The sequence below is a fragment of the Petromyzon marinus genome, assembly GCF_048934315.1.
Source record: "Petromyzon marinus isolate PM22_M1 ecotype Great Lakes invasive population chromosome 68 unlocalized genomic scaffold, UKy_Petmar_22M1.pri1.0 chr68_unloc.1, whole genome shotgun sequence".
NCBI classification, from domain to species: domain Eukaryota; kingdom Metazoa; phylum Chordata; class Hyperoartia; order Petromyzontiformes; family Petromyzontidae; genus Petromyzon; species Petromyzon marinus.
This window is the reverse complement of record NW_027422597.1, coordinates 1930586-1947285: the sequence shown is the minus strand read 5'-3', so window position 1 is coordinate 1947285 and position 16700 is coordinate 1930586. Positions and strand designations below refer to the sequence as shown.

The window sequence follows — 16700 nt, the reverse complement described above, 5'->3', positions numbered from 1 at the left end:
CACTTGGCCTGCGTTCGCTAGGCAGCACAGCCAGAAAAGGAGGGGGGAGGGGGTAAGGGGGGGGGAGGGGGTAAGGGGGGGAGGGGTGGGGGGAGGGGTGGGGGGAGGGGTGGGGGAGGGGTTAAGGGTGGGGGAGGGGTTAAGGGTGGGGGAGGGGTGGGGGGAGGGGGTAGGAGGGGTAGGGAAGGGGGATAGGAGTGGGGTGGAGGGAGTCGAGGAATCGATTATTTCTACGATTCCCGCCCCTAGGAATAAGTTATCATTAAATCGATTCACCCCCTACCACCCCACCACTTGCACACCGAGCATAGAATCGCTACCTCGACGATTCCATCCCCCTTAAATCGATTCACTATTCCGGGATTCACACTCCCACCAGCCAACAATCGATTCACTATGTCGACGAGTCCACCCCCTAGGAATCGATCCACAATCACGACGGCTCCGCCCCCTATTAAGCGATTTAATTTCCTCGGCGATTCCTCCTCCTTAGAATCTATTCATGATATCGACGATGTACTCTCCCGCCCGCTGTATCGTTTACGAAGAATCGATTCTTCATCACGCTGTCCCCAATCCTCCAAACACGCACGAATCGATTCCCGTGAGGATTTTTTTTGTGCGATTCTAGCTATGAAGCGCAGGCAGAATCGATTCAGAATCAATATTCCAGGAATCTGAAACTTACGGGAATCGGAATCAGAAAGCTTTGTATTTTGAATGACTGCAGGAGCAATCCGATGAGCTGGAAAGCTCTTTGCCGTCTACTCTAAACCACTTTTTATTATTTCGCCAGGTCCAAGGGCCCCTCCCTCCCCCCCCCTACGGCGAGCTGCTGCGTAGTAGCTCTTTGTTTCGGACAAAGCCACCTGGGCCATCGCCACAATGGTGGCAAGGTTTAATTTAATTTAATTTGGTTTAGCCCTGTGAGCCATTCGGCCCTTCGACCGGGTGCAACAGGCAACTGAAACGAAAAAAAAACACCAACGAGAGAGAGAAAAAAAAACATCTTCAAGTGGCTTTGTCAACGAGGGAGGCTGCTGATGCCATCATCACCGTCACCCGCGCGGGGCATTTGAACCTCATGGCTGGGACACCCCGTAATTAATTAACCCATTTATTTATTTATTTTTGTGTGGGGGGGGGGGGGGGGCCACTACCGTCACCCCCCCACCGCGGTGCACCCGGACGAGGACCATTCTGCCGCCATGTCCAAGCGCAGCGAGAACAAACGGGCGGCGGAGCTGAACAAGCGAATGCATTCCTTGCTCGGGTATGGGCAGGCCCATTGGCGCTCGCTGCCGGCGTCCACCTTCGGCGAGTCGCTGGCCGCTCTCGAGGACTTCAGGAGGGCGTTCGGCGGCAATGCCGTCGCGAGCCGGTGGATGGAGCGCATCATCGAGTTTGTCAGCCTTTCCAGCGGCACGTTCCCGGCGGCAGCGGCGTCTTGCCCGACATCATCGTCATCATCATCATCATCGGTGACGGCATCGACGCCGGTGGCTACGCCGTCTGCCGTGACGTCGCTCCCGCCCTCGCAGCTGCCGACCCTCCCCGGCAGCGGCGGTTCGCGGCCCAGCGTCCCCGCGCCCCGTCAGGCTCGCGGACGTCGCGACCGCAAGGAGGCCGCGATGGCCCGAGCCGTCAGCATTCTCGGCGACGACGCCGTCCGCAGCATTCGCGACGAGTGGCGCTCGACGGAGGCGGCCCGGGGCGGATCCGAGTGGCGGCAGTCGGAGAGGATCGTCCTGCAGATGCTTCAGCGGGGCCTGTCGGAGAGGGTGATCCGCGCGGTCATCCCGGTCGGCGGCTCCCGCGTCCACCGCCTGCGGAAGGCCCTCGAGAGCGGCGTGGAAACGTCGCGCGCGAGGCGCCCGCCAAGGGTCCCGCATCACGCGCTCGCCGCCGACGACCTCGAGGCCATCAGGGAGAGCGCCTGCGCGTGGGAGGTCGAGGACGACTTTCCCTGCTCCCACCGTCGGCCTCGGCAGTACTCGGTTGAGCCCAACGTCACCTGGACCGAGCTCTATCGCCGGTACAAGGCCAATTTGGATGCCGTCGAGGGCAGCCGGGTCGTGTCGTATTCGCGCTGGATCCAGTACGTCCACGTGTTCTACCCCGGGCTCCGCTTGGCACGCACCGCGGACGACGCCTGCGACTGCTGCGCCCGCCTCGACGCCCGGCTCGCGCGCGGGGATCTCCCGGCGGACGAGCGCGAGCGCCTGCTGCAGGAGAAGAATTTGCCTCTCGCCGCGGCGGTCGCCCAGCGCCGGACGGTGTCCGCTTTCGTGAGGGAGTACGTCGAGCGGCACGCTCCCGGCCAGGACGTCCCGGCCGCCGTCGTTCCGGACCACTGCGACGACGGCGAGCCCGGCGCCGCCGACTCTGCCCGCGGACCGAGCCGCCCGCCGACCGTTCGGGTTCAGGTTGAGGGCTTTGGCGGGAGCTTCGCCATGCCGCACTGCGGCCACGTGCGGCCGTCCGCCGATCGCTTCGACTCGAGCCTGGCGCTGCGGAATTTCGTGCTGGCGGACGTCACGAGCGGCGTCAACAGCGTGATCTTCTACGACGAGCGTGGCCAAGGGAAGGACGCGGACGCGCTGTGCAGCCTCCGCTTCGTGCACCACATGCGGCTGCTCGGCAGGCGCCCGGGCGCGATGCCCACGACGCTGGTGGCCATTCTGGACAACCGCGTTGGCCAGGACAAGTCTCAAGTGGCGTTCATGTTCTTTGCGCTGCTGTCGGTCTTGTTCTACCGCAAAGTCGTTCTGTTGTACCTCCCGCCGGGCCACTCGCACAACCAGGCCGATAGGGTCGTCGCGTGGTGTCGCAATGCGATGAGGGGCAAGAACTTCTACACGCCGTGGGAAGTCGTCGACGCCGTCAACCTGATCAGCGGCGTCGAGGCGACGTTCTTCGACCATCGCGATGCCCAGCGCCCTTTCTACACGGGCTGGGAGAGTCTCCTGAAGAGGCACTTCAGGCCGATGCCGCCCCGATACGCGTCCAACTACTTCTTCGAGGTCGATGAAGGAGCGCTTCGCATGAGGCACCTGAGCTCGACTCCGGACGACGAGGTCACCTGCGTCCCGCTGGTCGCGCCGGGGAACGTCGACCTGCTTCGGCGATCCGTTCTGCGGGATATTTTTGGCGCCGACGTCGACACGATCGAGCAGGGGACGCTCGAGTCGGTCCGACTGCCGACTGCCCCCGTCGGCGGCCTGTCGGCCGAGCGGCTGGCCTCGCTGTCCAAGAAGTACTTCTCGATTCCGCCCGAGCACTTGCCGTACTACCCGGCCGCCCCGGGCGATGCCGGCCCGCAGATCGACGGCCGTCCGGTGCCCGAAGGAGGCCCCGGTCGCGCGACGAAGCGAAAGCTCGCCGCCGTTGACGCGACGGTGGGGCCGGCCGCTGAGATCGGTCCGGCAGCCAAGGCGAAATGAGAGCAGCTCCACCAAGTCGGCTGATAGCATCGTCGTCGTCATCGTCATCATCGTCATCATCATCGTCGTCATCATCATCATCGTCATCGTCGTCGTCGCCACCACCGTGGGAATGTAGAGCTGCCAAAATAATCTAAACATAGCCTGTTAACAGGCTGTCAGGGCAAGTGATAATTTATACTGCGGCAGGAGTAGGAAATCTGAAATGCTGTAAAGCTCTTTGTTTAGAGATGTTCCAGTAGGAGGCACACGGGGTCGGAACGTTGCAACAACAATATCAAGACACAAAACAACACCGAAAGGAGTACAAAGCCATAGGAAGGGTAAACACATCACTTTAAATTTATTTACACAATTAAAATGACAACTACTTGTAAATTTTGGTTTAAAGCTTTCGTGACTGCAGGGATTAATATTCTTGGTTCTGTCGGTAAAGTCACGTAGAAGGGAAACAATAAAATAATAAAAATATAAATCAATAAAATTCTCACGACGTTTCGACTGCAAAACGAGCAATCATCATCAGGTGTGAAAACCACAGCAAGAAAATTGAATACCCACTAGAGGATATTAATATTGTTTGAGGATATTAATATCAATTTAGAATATTCATATTATTATAAGATATTAATGAGACTACCCTTTGTGGTCAGGTCGCGAGCTGAAATGTTTTATAACAGCTCAGTGGGGTCTTTACCTGATGAAGTAAAATAAATAAAACTAGTTTCTAGTTTAGTTTCATCAGCAGTCGCAGAGGCAGGCAATTGGCTTGAACCAGAGGGGGGCGCCACGGTGGCTAGGAGATGTTAACCAAGTCGCCTGGAATACAGGAGGTCGTGGGTTCGATCCCAATTCTGACTATGCCTGCTGCTGTATATCTGGATTCTGTGTCTCTCTCTCCCTCTGATGGGATGTTAACTCCCTCGCCTGGTTTACAGGAGGTCGTGGGTTCCATCCTGACACTGACCGAGTCTGCTGCTGCTGTATATTTGGAGTCTGGTGGTGTTGGTGGTGGTGGTGTTGGTGTTGGTGGTGGTGTTGGTGGTGTTGGTGGTGGTGTTGGTGGTGGTGGTGGTGGTGTTGGTGGTGGTGTTGGTGGTGGTGTTGGTGGTGGTGTTGGTGGTGATGTTGGTGGTGGTGTTGGTGGTGGTGTTGGTGGTGGTGTTGGTGGTGTTGGTGGTAGTGGTGGTGTTGGTGGTGTTGGTGGTGTTGGTGGTGTTGGTGGTGGTGGTGTTGGTGTTGTTGGTGGTGGTGTTGGTGGTGTTGGTGGTAGTGGTGGTGTTGGTGTTGTTGGTGGTGGTGTTGGTGGTGGTGTTGGTGTTGGTGGTGTTGGTGGTGGTGTTGTTGGTGTTGGTGGTGTTGGTGGTGTTGGTGGTGGTGGTGGTGGTGTTGGTGGTGTTGGTGTTGTTGGTGGTGGTGTTGGTGGTGGTGTTGGTGTTGGTGGTGTTGGTGGTGGTGTTGTTGGTGTTGGTGGTGTTGGTGGTGATGTTGGTGGTGGTGTTGGTGGTGGTGTTGGTGGTGGTGTTGGTGGTGTTGGTGGTAGTGGTGGTGTTGGTGGTGTTGGTGGTGTTGGTGGTGGTGGTGTTGGTGTTGTTGGTGGTGGTGTTGGTGGTGTTGGTGGTAGTGGTGGTGTTGGTGTTGTTGGTGGTGGTGTTGGTGGTGGTGTTGGTGGTGGTGGTGTTGGTGGTGGTGTTGGTGGTGTTGGTGGTAGTGGTGGTGTTGGTGGTGGTGGTGTTGGTGGTAGTGGTGGTGGTGGTGTTGGTGGTGTTGGTGGTGGTGTTGGTGGTGTTGGTGGTAGTGGTGGTGTTGGTGTTGGTAGTGGTGTTGGTGGTGGTGTTGGTGGTGGTGTTGGTGGTGAGGCACGCGAGGTTCTAACACTTGGCCTGCGTTCGCTAGGCAGCACAGCCAGAAAAGGAGGGGGGAGGGGGTAAGGGGGGGGAGGGGTGGGGGGAGGGGTGGGGGGAGGGGTGGGGGAGGGGTTAAGGGTGGGGGAGGGGTTAAGGGTGGGGGAGGGGTGGGGGAAGGGGGTAGGAGGGGTAGGGAAGGGGGATAGGAGTGGGGTGGAGGGAGTCGAGGAATCGATTATTTCGACGATTCCCGCCCTTAGGAATAAGTTATCATTAAATCGATTCACCCCCTACCCCCCCACCACTTGCTCACCGAGCATAGAATCACCACCTCGACAATTCCACCCCCCTTGAATCGATTCCCTATCCCGGGATTCACACTCCCACCAGCCAACAATCGATTCACTATGTCGACGAGTCCACCCCCTAGGAATCGATCCACAATCACGACGGCTCCGCCCCCTATTAAGCGATTTCTATTCCTCGGCGATTCCTCCTCCTTAGAATCTATTCATGATATCGACGATGTACTCTCCCGCCCGCTGTATCGTTTACGAAGAATCGATTCTTCATCACGCTGTCCCCAATGCTCCAAACACGCACGAATCGATTCCCGTGAGGATTTTTTTTGTGCGATTCTAGCTATGAAGTGCAGGCAGAATCGATTCAGAATCAATATTCCAGGAATCTGAAACTTACGGGAATCGGAATCAGAAATCTTTGTATTGTGAATGACTGCAGGAGCAATCCGATGAGCTGGAAAGCTCTTTGCCGTCTACTCTAAACCACTTTTTATTATTTCGCCAGCTCCAAGGGCCTCCCCCCTCCCCCCCTACGGCGAGCTGCTGCGTAGTAGCTCTTTGTTTCGGACAAAGCCACCTGGGCCATCGCCACAATGGTGGCAAGGTTTAATTTAATTTAATTTGGTTTAGCCCTGTGAGCCATTCGGCCCTTCGACCGGGTGCAACAGGCAACTGAAACGAAAAAAAAACACCAACGAGAGAGAGAAAAAAAAACATCTTAAAGTGGCTTTGTCAACGAGGGAGGCTGCTGATGCCATCATCACCGTCACCCACGCGGGGCATTTGAACCTCATGGCTGGGACACCCCGTAATTAATTAACCCATTTATTTATTTATTTACTTGTGGGGGGGGGGGGCGACTACCGTCACACCCCCCACTGCGGTGCACCGGACGAGGACCATTCTGCCGCCATGTCCAAGCGCAGCGAGAACAAACGGGCGGCGGAGCTGAACAAGCGAATGCATTCCTTGCTCGGGTATGGGCAGGCCCATTGGCGCTCGCTGCCGGCGTCCACCTTCGGCGAGTCGCTGGCCGCTCTCGAGGACTTCAGGAGGGCGTTCGGCGGCAATGCCGTCGCGAGCCGGTGGATGGAGCGCATCATCGAGTTTGTCAGCCTTTCCAGCGGCACGTTCCCGGCGGCCGCGGCGTCTTGCCCGACATCATCATCATCATCGTCGTCATCATCGTCATCGTCATCGTCATCATCGTCGTCATCGGTGACGGCATCGACGCCGGTGGCTACGCCGTCTGCCGTGACGTCGCTCCCGCCCTCGCAGCTGCCGACCCTCCCCGGCAGCGGCGGTTCGCGGCCCAGCGTCCCCGCGCCCCGTCAGGCTCGCGGACGTCGCGACCGCAAGGAGGCCGCGATGGCCCGAGCCGTCAGCATTCTCGGCGACGACGCCGTCCGCAGCATTCGCGACGAGTGGCGCTCGACGGAGGCGGCCCGGGGCGGATCCGAGTGGCGGCAGTCGGAGAGGATCGTCCTGCAGATGCTTCAGCGGGGCCTGTCGGAGAGCGTGATCCGCGCGGTCATCCCGGTCGGCGGCTCCCGCGTCCACCGCCTGCGGAAGGCCCTCGAGAGCGGCGTGGAAACGTCGCCAAGGGTCCCGCATCACGCGCTCGCCGCCGACGACCTCGAGGCCATCAGGGAGAGCGCCTGCGCGTGGGAGGTCGAGGACGACTTTCCCTGCTCCCACCGTCGGCCTCGGCAGTACTCGGTTGAACCCAACGTCACCTGGACCGAGCTCTATCGCCGGTACAAGGCCAATTTGGATGCCGTCGAGGGCAGCCGGGTCGTGTCGTATTCGCGCTGGATCCAGTACGTCCACGTGTTCTACCCCGGGCTCCGCTTGGCACGCACCGCGGACGACGCCTGCGACTGCTGCGCCCGCCTCGACGCCCGGCTCGCGCGCGGGGATCTCCCGGCGGACGAGCGCGAGCGCCTGCTGCAGGAGAAGAATTTGCCTCTCGCCGCGGCGGTCGCCCAGCGCCGGACGGTGTCCGCTTTCGTGAGGGAGTACGTCGAGCGGCACGCTCCCGGCCAGGACGTCCCGGCCGCCGTCGTTCCGGACCACTGCGACGACGGCGAGCCCGGCGCCGCCGACTCTGCCCGCGGACCGAGCCGCCCGCCGACCGTTCGGGTTCAGGTTGAGGGCTTTGGCGGGAGCTTCGCCATGCCGCACTGCGGCCACGTGCGGCCGTCCGCCGATCGCTTCGACTCGAGCCTGGCGCTGCGGAATTTCGTGCTGGCGGACGTCACGAGCGGCGTCAACAGCGTGATCTTCTACGACGAGCGTGGCCAAGGGAAGGACGCGGACGCGCTGTGCAGCCTCCGCTTCGTGCACCACATGCGGCTGCTCGGCAGGCGCCCGGGCGCGATGCCCACGACGCTGGTGGCCATTCTGGACAACCGCGTTGGCCAGGACAAGTCTCAAGTGGCGTTCATGTTCTTTGCGCTGCTGTCGGTCTTGTTCTACCGCAAAGTCGTTCTGTTGTACCTCCCGCCGGGCCACTCGCACAACCAGGCCGATAGGGTCGTCGCGTGGTGTCGCAACGCGATGAGGGGCAAGAACTTCTACACGCCGTGGGAAGTCGTCGACGCCGTCAACCTGATCAGCGGCGTCGAGGCGACGTTCTTCGACCATCGCGATGCCCAGCGCCCTTTCTACACGGGCTGGGAGAGTCTCCTGAAGAGGCACTTCAGGCCGATGCCGCCCCGATACGCGTCCAACTACTTCTTCGAGGTCGATGAAGGAGCGCTTCGCATGAGGCACCTGAGCTCGACTCCGGACGACGAGGTCACCTGCGTCCCGCTGGTCGCGCCGGGGAACGTCGACCTGCTTCGGCGATCCGTTCTGCGGGATATTTTTGGCGCCGACGTCGACACGATCGAGCAGGGGACGCTCGAGTCGGTCCGACTGCCGACTGCCCCCGTCGGCGGCCTGTCGGCCGAGCGGCTGGCCTCGCTGTCCAAGAAGTACTTCTCGATTCCGCCCGAGCACTTGCCGTACTACCCGGCCGCCCCGGGCGATGCCGGCCCGCAGATCGACGGCCGTCCGGTGCCCGAAGGAGGCCCCGGTCGCGCGACGAAGCGAAAGCTCGCCGCCGTTGACGCGACGGTGGGGCCGGCCGCTGAGATCGGTCCGGCAGCCAAGGCGAAATGAGAGCAGCTCCACCAAGTCGCTGATAGCATCATCGTCGTCGTCATCATCATCGTCATCGTCATCATCGTCATCATAGTCGTCATCGTCATCATCGTCGTAATCGTCGTCATTGTCATCATCATCATCGTCATCGTCGTCATCGTCGTCGTCATCATCGTCATCATCGTCATCGTCGTCGTCGCCACCACCGTGGGAATGTAGAGCTGCCAAAATAATCTAAACCTAGCCTGTTAACAGGCTGTCAGGGCAAGTGATAATTTATACTGCGGCAGGAGTAGGAAATCGGAAACGCTGTAAAGCTCTTTGTTTAGAGATGTTCCAGTAGGAGGCACACGGGGTCGGAACGTTGCAACAACAATATCAAGACACAAAACAACACCGAAAGGAGTACAAAGCCATAGGAAGGGTAAACACATCACTTTAAATTTATTTACACAATTAAAACGACAACTACTTGTAAATTTTGGTTTAAAGCTTCCGTGACTGCAGGGATTCATATTCTTGGTTCTGTCGGTAAAGTCACGTAGAAGGGAAACAATAAAATAATAAAAATATAAATCAATAAAATTCTCACGACGTTTCGACTGCAAAACGAGCAATCATCATCAGGTGTGAAAACCACAGCAAGAAAATTGAATACCCACTAGAGGATATTAATATTGTTTGAGGATATTAATATCAATTTAGAATATTCATATTATTATAAGATATTAATTAGACTACCCTTTGTGGTCAGGTCGCGAGCTGAAATGTTTTATAACAGCTCAGTGGGGTCTTTACCTGATGAAGTAAAATAAATAAAACTAGTTTCTAGTTTAGTTTCATCAGCAGTCGCAGAGGCAGGCAATTGGCTTGAACCAGATGGGGGCACCACTTTGCCTATGGAGATGTTAACCACCTCGCCTGGGCTACAGGAGGTCGTGGGTTCCATCCCAATTCTGACTATGCCTGCTGCTGTATATCTGGAGTCTGTGTCTCTCTCTCTCTCCCTCTGATGGGATGTTAACTCCCTCGCCTGGTTTACAGGAGGTCGTGGGTTCCATCCTGACACTGACCGAGTCTGCTGCTGCTGTATATTTGGAGTCTGGTGGTGTTGGTTGTGGTGGTGTTGGTGGTGGTGGTGTTGGTGGTGGTGTTGGTGGTGTTGGTGGTGGTGTTGGTGGTGGTGTTGGTGGTGGTGGTGGTGTTGGTGGTGGTGGTGTTGGTGGTGGTGTTGGTGGTGGTGTTGGTGGTGGTGGTGGTGTTGGTGGTGGTGTTGGTGGTAGTGGTGGTGTTGGTGTTGGTGGTGTTGGTGGTGGTGTTGGTGTTGTTGGTGGTGGTGTTGGTGGTGTTGGTGGTAGTGGTGGTGTTGGTGTTGTTGGTGGTGGTGTTGGTGGTGGTGTTGGTGGTGTTGGTGGTGGTGTTGTTGGTGTTGGTGGTGTTGGTGGTGGTGACTTGGTAATAGCTGCTCAGTCAGAGGAGGAGTTGGAGACGCTGCTGCTGAGACTGGAGCGTGCCACTAAGAGGTGGGGCCTTACCATCAGCCCCACCAAAACCAAGCACCTGCCTGGGTATTTTGTACCATCGGACACTCCACCCCCACAACTCCCAATCGGTGATGGGGCAGTTGTGGAGAGAGTGGAGAGTTTCCCATACCTGGGCAGTGTGCTTATGACTGGCACCAGTTTAACAGCAGAGGTTTCACTCCGAATCAGTCGAGCGGCAATATCTTTTCATCGGTTGCGTAACGCTGTGTGGAAGCTACCTGGTCTGTCGCTCCGCACTAAGCTTCAGGTCTTCTCGGCCACGGTCATTCCCTCCCTTCTCTACGCTTGCGAAACGTGGACCCCCCTAATGGAACATCTTCGCCGGTTAGAAACATTTAGGCTGGCCTGCCTACGATCCATCCTGGGTTTAACCAGACTGGATTGTGTGAGGAGCTCACAAATCCTTGAAAGATCTGGGCAGGGTCCCATCGGTGAGCTCCTCCGGCAGGCAAGGCTGCGATGGCTGGGTCATGTAGCCCGCATGCCCAGCCACCGCATGCCGAAACAGCTTTTGTTTGGCCGGATTGAGGGGGCTAAGCGGGCGCGGCACGGGCTAGAGAAGAGATAGAGTGATGTGGTACAGGAGGACGTGGAGCTGAGTGGACTTGCCGATGACTGGTACCAGCGGTGTCAAGATCGGCCTCTGTGGAGGAGGCTCGTGAAGGATGCTACTGGGCAGTTGGAGGCAGTCGCCCTCCAACAACAACGGAGGGCGGAGGAGCGACGCTCACAACAGCGAGCGGAGCGCCGGGTGGCTAAAGCACAGCAGGTTGGCACAGTAGGGGGCACAGGTGGTGCATCAGCCAGTCATCTCAGTCAGTCGACCCGTGGCACCTGGGTCTGCCCCGTGACCTCCTGCCAGCGGGCGTTCGACACTTCACGTGGCCTCAGGGTGCACATAGCCTGGCACAAGCGTCGTGGTGACGTCACCGCCACTTAGTGGCGAATGGCGGTTGTTGTTGTTGTTGGTGGTGGTGGTGGTGTTGGTGGTGGTGTTGGTGGTGGTGGTGTTGGTGGTGTTGGTGGTAGTGGTGGTGGTGGTGTTGGTGGTGGTGTTGGTGGTGGTGTTGGTGGTGGTGTTGATGTTGGTGGTGGTGTTGGTGGTGTTGGTGGTGTTGGTGGTGTTGGTGGTGTTGGTGTTGTTGGTGGTGGTGTTGGTGGTGGTGTTGGTGGTGTTGGTGGTAGTGGTGGTGTTGGTGTTGTTGGTGGTGGTGTTGGTGGTGGTGTTGGTGGTGTTGGTGGTGGTGTTGTTGGTGTTGGTGGTGTTGGTGGTGGTGGTGGTGTTGGTGGTGGTGTTGGTGGTGGTGTTGGTGGTGTTGGTGGTAGTGGTGGTGGTGGTGTTGGTGGTGTTGGTGGTGGTGGTGGTGGTGTTGGTGGTGGTGTTCGTGGTGGTGTTGGTGTTGGTGGTGTTGGTGGTAGTGGTGGTGTTGGTGTTGGTGGTGTTGGTGGTAGTGGTGGTGTTGGTGGTGTTGGTGGTGGTGTTGGTGGTGGTGTTGGTGGTGAGGCACGCGAGGTTCTAACACTTGGCCTGCGTTCGCTGGGCAGCACAGCCAGAAAAGGAGGGAGGAGGGGGTAAGGGGGGGGGAGGGGGTAAGGGGGGGGGCGGGGTGGGGGGAGGAGTGAGGGGAGGGGTTAAGGGTGGGGGAGGGGTGGGGGGAGGGGGTAGGAGGGGTAGGGAAATGGGATAGGAGTGGGGTGGAGGGAGTCGAGGAATCGATTATTTCTACGATTCCCGCCCCTAGGAATAAGTTATCATTAAATCGATTCACCCCCTACCACCCCACCACTTGCACACCGAGCATAGAATCGCTACCTCGACGATTCCACCCCCCTTAAATCGATTCACTATTCCGGGATTCACACTCCCACCAGCCAACAATCGATTCACTATGTCGACGAGTCCACCCCCTAGGAATCGATCCACAATCACGACGGCTCCGCCCCCTATTAAGCGATTTAATTTCCTCGGCGATTCCTCCTCCTTAGAATCTATTCATGATATCGACGATTTACTCTCCCGCCCGCTGTATCGTTTACGAAGAATCGATTCTTCATCACGCTGTCCCCAATCCTCCAAACACGCACGAATGGATTCCCGTGAGGATTTTTTTCGTGCGATTCTAGCTATGAAGTGCAGGCAGAATCGATTCAGAATCAATATTCCAGGAATCTGAAACTTACGGGAATCGGAATCAGAAATCTTTGTATTTTGAATGACTGCAGGAGCAATCCGATGAGCTGGAAAGCTCTTTGCCGTCTACTCTAAACCACTTTTTATTATTTCGCCAGGTCCAAGGGCCCCTCCCCCCTCCCCCCCTACGGCGAGCTGCTGCGTAGTAGCTCTTTGTTTCGGACAAAGCCACCTGGGCCATCGCCACAATGGTGGCAAGGTTTAATTTGAAATTTAATTTGGTTTAGCCCTGTGAGCCATTCGGCCCTTCGACCGGGTGCAACAGGCAACTGAAACGAAAAAAAAACACCAACGAGAGAGAGAAAAAAAAACATCTTAAAGTGGCTTTGTCAACGAGGGAGGCTGCTGATGCCATCATCACCGTCACCCGCGCGGGGCATTTGAACCTCATGGCTGGGACACCCCGTAATTAATTAACTCATTTATTTATTTATTTTTGTGTGGGGGGGGGGGGGGGGGGCCACTACCGTCACACCCCCCACCGCGGTGCACCCGGACGAGGACCATTCTGCCGCCATGTCCAAGCGCAGCGAGAACAAACGGGCGGCGGAGCTGAACAAGCGAATGCATTCCTTGCTCGGGTATGGGCAGGCCCATTGGCGCTCGCTGCCGGCGTCCACCTTCGGCGAGTCGCTGGCCGCTCTCGAGGACTTCAGGAGGGCGTTCGGCGGCAATGCCGTCGCGAGCCGGTGGATGGAGCGCATCATCGAGTTTGTCAGCCTTTCCAGCGGCACGTTCCCGGCGGCCGCGGCGTCTTGCCCGTCATCATCATCATCGTCGTCATCGTCGTCTTCATCTTCATCGTCATCGTCATCATCGGCGGTGACGGCATCGACGCCGGTGGCTACGCCGTCTGCCGTGACGTCGCTCCCGCCCTCGCAGCTGCCGACCCTCCCCGGCAGCGGCGGTTCGCGGCCCAGCGTCCCCGCGCCCCGTCAGGCTCGCGGACGTCGCGACCGCAAGGAGGCCGCGATGGCCCGAGCCGTCAGCATTCTCGGCGACGACGCCGTCCGCAGCATTCGCGACGAGTGGCGCTCGACGGAGGCGGCCCGGGGCGGATCCGAGTGGCGGCAGTCGGAGAGGATCGTCCTGCAGATGCTTCAGCGGGGCCTGTCGGAGAGCGTGATCCGCGCGGTCATCCCGGTCGGCGGCTCCCGCGTCCACCGCCTGCGGAAGGCCCTCGAGAGCGGCGTGGAAACGTCGCGCGCGAGGCGCCCGCCAAGGGTCCCGCATCACGCGCTCGCCGCCGACGACCTCGAGGCCATCAGGGAGAGCGCCTGCGCGTGGGAGGTCGAGGACGACTTTCCCTGCTCCCACCGTCGGCCTCGGCAGTACTCGGTTGAGCCCAACGTCACCTGGACCGAGCTCTATCGCCGGTACAAGGCCAATTTGGATGCCGTCGAGGGCAGCCGGGTCGTGTCGTATTCGCGCTGGATCCAGTACGTCCACGTGTTCTACCCCGGGCTCCGCTTGGCACGCACCGCGGACGACGCCTGCGACTGCTGCGCCCGCCTCGACGCCCGGCTCGCGCGCGGGGATCTCCCGGCGGACGAGCGCGAGCGCCTGCTGCAGGAGAAGAATTTGCCTCTCGCCGCGGCGGTCGCCCAGCGCCGGACGGTGTCCGCTTTCGTGAGGGAGTACGTCGAGCGGCACGCTCCCGGCCAGGACGTCCCGGCCGCCGTCGTTCCGGACCACTGCGACGACGGCGAGCCCGGCGCCGCCGACTCTGCCCGCGGACCGAGCCGCCCGCCGACCGTTCGGGTTCAGGTTGAGGGCTTTGGCGGGAGCTTCGCCATGCCGCACTGCGGCCACGTGCGGCCGTCCGCCGATCGCTTCGACTCGAGCCTGGCGCTGCGGAATTTCGTGCTGGCGGACGTCACGAGCGGCGTCAACAGCGTGATCTTCTACGACGAGCGTGGCCAAGGGAAGGACGCGGACGCGCTGTGCAGCCTCCGCTTCGTGCACCACATGCGGCTGCTCGGCAGGCGCCCGGGCGCGATGCCCACGACGCTGGTGGCCATTCTGGACAACCGCGTTGGCCAGGACAAGTCTCAAGTGGCGTTCATGTTCTTTGCGCTGCTGTCGGTCTTGTTCTACCGCAAAGTCGTTCTGTTGTACCTCCCGCCGGGCCACTCGCACAACCAGGCCGATAGGGTCGTCGCGTGGTGTCGCAATGCGATGAGGGGCAAGAACTTCTACACGCCGTGGGAAGTCGTCGACGCCGTCAACCTGATCAGCGGCGTCGAGGCGACGTTCTTCGACCATCGCGATGCCCAGCGCCCTTTCTACACGGGCTGGGAGAGTCTCCTGAAGAGGCACTTCAGGCCGATGCCGCCCCGATACGCGTCCAACTACTTCTTCGAGGTCGATGAAGGAGCGCTTCGCATGAGGCACCTGAGCTCGACTCCGGACGACGAGGTCACCTGCGTCCCGCTGGTCGCGCCGGGGAACGTCGACCTGCTTCGGCGATCCGTTCTGCGGGATATTTTTGGCGCCGACGTCGACACGATCGAGCAGGGGACGCTCGAGTCGGTCCGACTGCCGACTGCCCCCGTCGGCGGCCTGTCGGCCGAGCGGCTGGCCTCGCTGTCCAAGAAGTACTTCTCGATTCCGCCCGAGCACTTGCCGTACTACCCGGCCGCCCCGGGCGATGCCGGCCCGCAGATCGACGGCCGTCCGGTGCCCGAAGGAGGCCCCGGTCGCGCGACGAAGCGAAAGCTCGCCGCCGTTGACGCGACGGTGGGGCCGGCCGCTGAGATCGGTCCGGCAGCCAAGGCGAAATGAGAGCAGCTCCACCAAGTCGCTGATAGCATCATCGTCGTCATCGTCATTATCGTCGTCGTCATCATCGTCATCATAGTCGTCATCGTCATCATCATCATCATCGTCGTCATCGTCGTCATCATCATCATCGTTATCGTCGCCACCACCGTGGGAATGTAGAGCTGCCAAAATAATCTAAACCTAGCCTGTTAACAGGCTGTCAAGGCAAGTGATAATTTATACTGCGGCAGGAGTAGGAAATCTGAAACGATGTAAAGCTCTTTGTTTAGAGATGTTCCAGTGGGAGGCACACGGGGTCGGAACGTTGCAACAACAATATCAAGACACAAAACAACACCGAAAGGAGTACAAAGCCATAGGAAGGGTAAACACATCACTTTAAATATATTTACACAATCAAAACGACAACTACTTGTACATTTTGGTTTAAAGCTTTCGTGACTGCACGGATTAATATTCTTGGTTCTTTCGGTAAAGTCACGTAGAAGGGAAACAATAAAATAATAAAAATATAAAACAATAAAATTCTCACGACGTTTCGACTGCAAAACGAGCAATCATCAGGTGTGAAAACCACAGCAAGAAAATTGAATACCCACTAGAGGATATTAATATTGTTTGAGGATATTAATATCAATTTAGAATATTCATATTATTATAAGATATTAATTAGACAACCCTTTGTGGTCAGGTCGCGAGCTGAAATGTTTTATAGCAGCTCAGTGGGGTCTTAACCTGATGAAGTAAAATAAATAAAACTAGTTTCTAGTTTAGTTTCATCAGCAGTCGCAGAGGCAGGCAATTGGCTTGAACCAGAGGGGGCATCACGGTGCCTATGGAGATGTTAACCAAGTCGCCCGGGATACAGGAGGTCGTGGGTTCCATCCCAATTCTGACTATGCCTGCTGCTGTATATCTGGAGTCTGTGTCTCTCTCTCTCTCTCTCCCTCTGATGGGATGTTAACTCCCTCGCCTGGTTTACAGGAGGTCGTAGGTTCCATCCTGACACTGACCGAGTCTGCTGCTGCTGCTGTATATTTGGAGTCTGGTGGTGTTGGTGGTGGTGGTGTTGGTGGTGGTGGTGTTGGTGGTGGTGTTGGTGGTGTTGGTGGTGGTGTTGGTGGTGGTGGTGTTGGTGGTGGTGTTGGTGTTGGTGGTGGTGTTGGTGGTGGTGTTGGTGGTGGTGTTGGTGGTGATGTTGGTGGTGGTGTTGGTGGTGGTGTTGGTGGTGTTGGTGGTAGTGGTGGTGTTGGTGTTGTTGGTGGTGTTGGTGGTGTTGGTGTTGGTGGTGTTGGTGGTGGTGGTGTTGGTGGTGGTGTTGGTGGTGTTGGTGGTAGTGGTGGTGTTGGTGTTGGTGGTGTTGGTGGTGGTGTTGGTGGTGTTGGTTGTAGTGGTGGTGTTGGTGGTGGTGTTGGTGGTGTTGGTGGTGTTGGTGGTGTTGG

At 58.2% G+C, this 16700-nt stretch overlaps 3 protein-coding genes across 3 annotated transcripts; all 3 read left to right on the top strand.

Annotated features, from left to right (window-relative positions):
* The first annotated feature begins 203 nt into the window (after positions 1 to 203).
* LOC142908000 (uncharacterized) lies at positions 204 to 4301 on the top strand. The gene has a single exon (XM_076058123.1). The coding sequence runs from the start codon at positions 1209 to 1211 to the stop codon at positions 3441 to 3443; it is 2235 nt and encodes a 744-aa protein (XP_075914238.1). The 5' UTR covers positions 204 to 1208; the 3' UTR covers positions 3444 to 4301.
* A 1341-nt stretch (positions 4302 to 5642) lies between these two features.
* Positions 5643 to 9805, top strand: LOC142907999 (uncharacterized). The gene has a single exon (XM_076058122.1). It carries the CDS (start codon positions 6505 to 6507, stop codon positions 8755 to 8757), a length of 2253 nt encoding a protein of 750 aa, XP_075914237.1. The 5' UTR covers positions 5643 to 6504; the 3' UTR covers positions 8758 to 9805.
* A 2168-nt stretch (positions 9806 to 11973) lies between these two features.
* LOC142907998 (uncharacterized) lies at positions 11974 to 16256 on the top strand. Its single transcript, XM_076058121.1, has one exon. It carries the CDS (start codon positions 12991 to 12993, stop codon positions 15256 to 15258), a length of 2268 nt encoding a protein of 755 aa, XP_075914236.1. The 5' UTR covers positions 11974 to 12990; the 3' UTR covers positions 15259 to 16256.
* Positions 16257 to 16700: the final 444 nt, after the last annotated feature.

Bases quoted from the DNA above. Each gene is read 5' to 3' on its own strand.
- LOC142908000 (XM_076058123.1), top strand. From the start codon at position 1,209: ATGTCCAAGCGCAGCGAGAACAAACGGGCGGCGGAGCTGAACAAGCGA.
- LOC142907999 (XM_076058122.1), top strand. From the start codon at position 6,505: ATGTCCAAGCGCAGCGAGAACAAACGGGCGGCGGAGCTGAACAAGCGA.
- LOC142907998 (XM_076058121.1), top strand. From the start codon at position 12,991: ATGTCCAAGCGCAGCGAGAACAAACGGGCGGCGGAGCTGAACAAGCGA.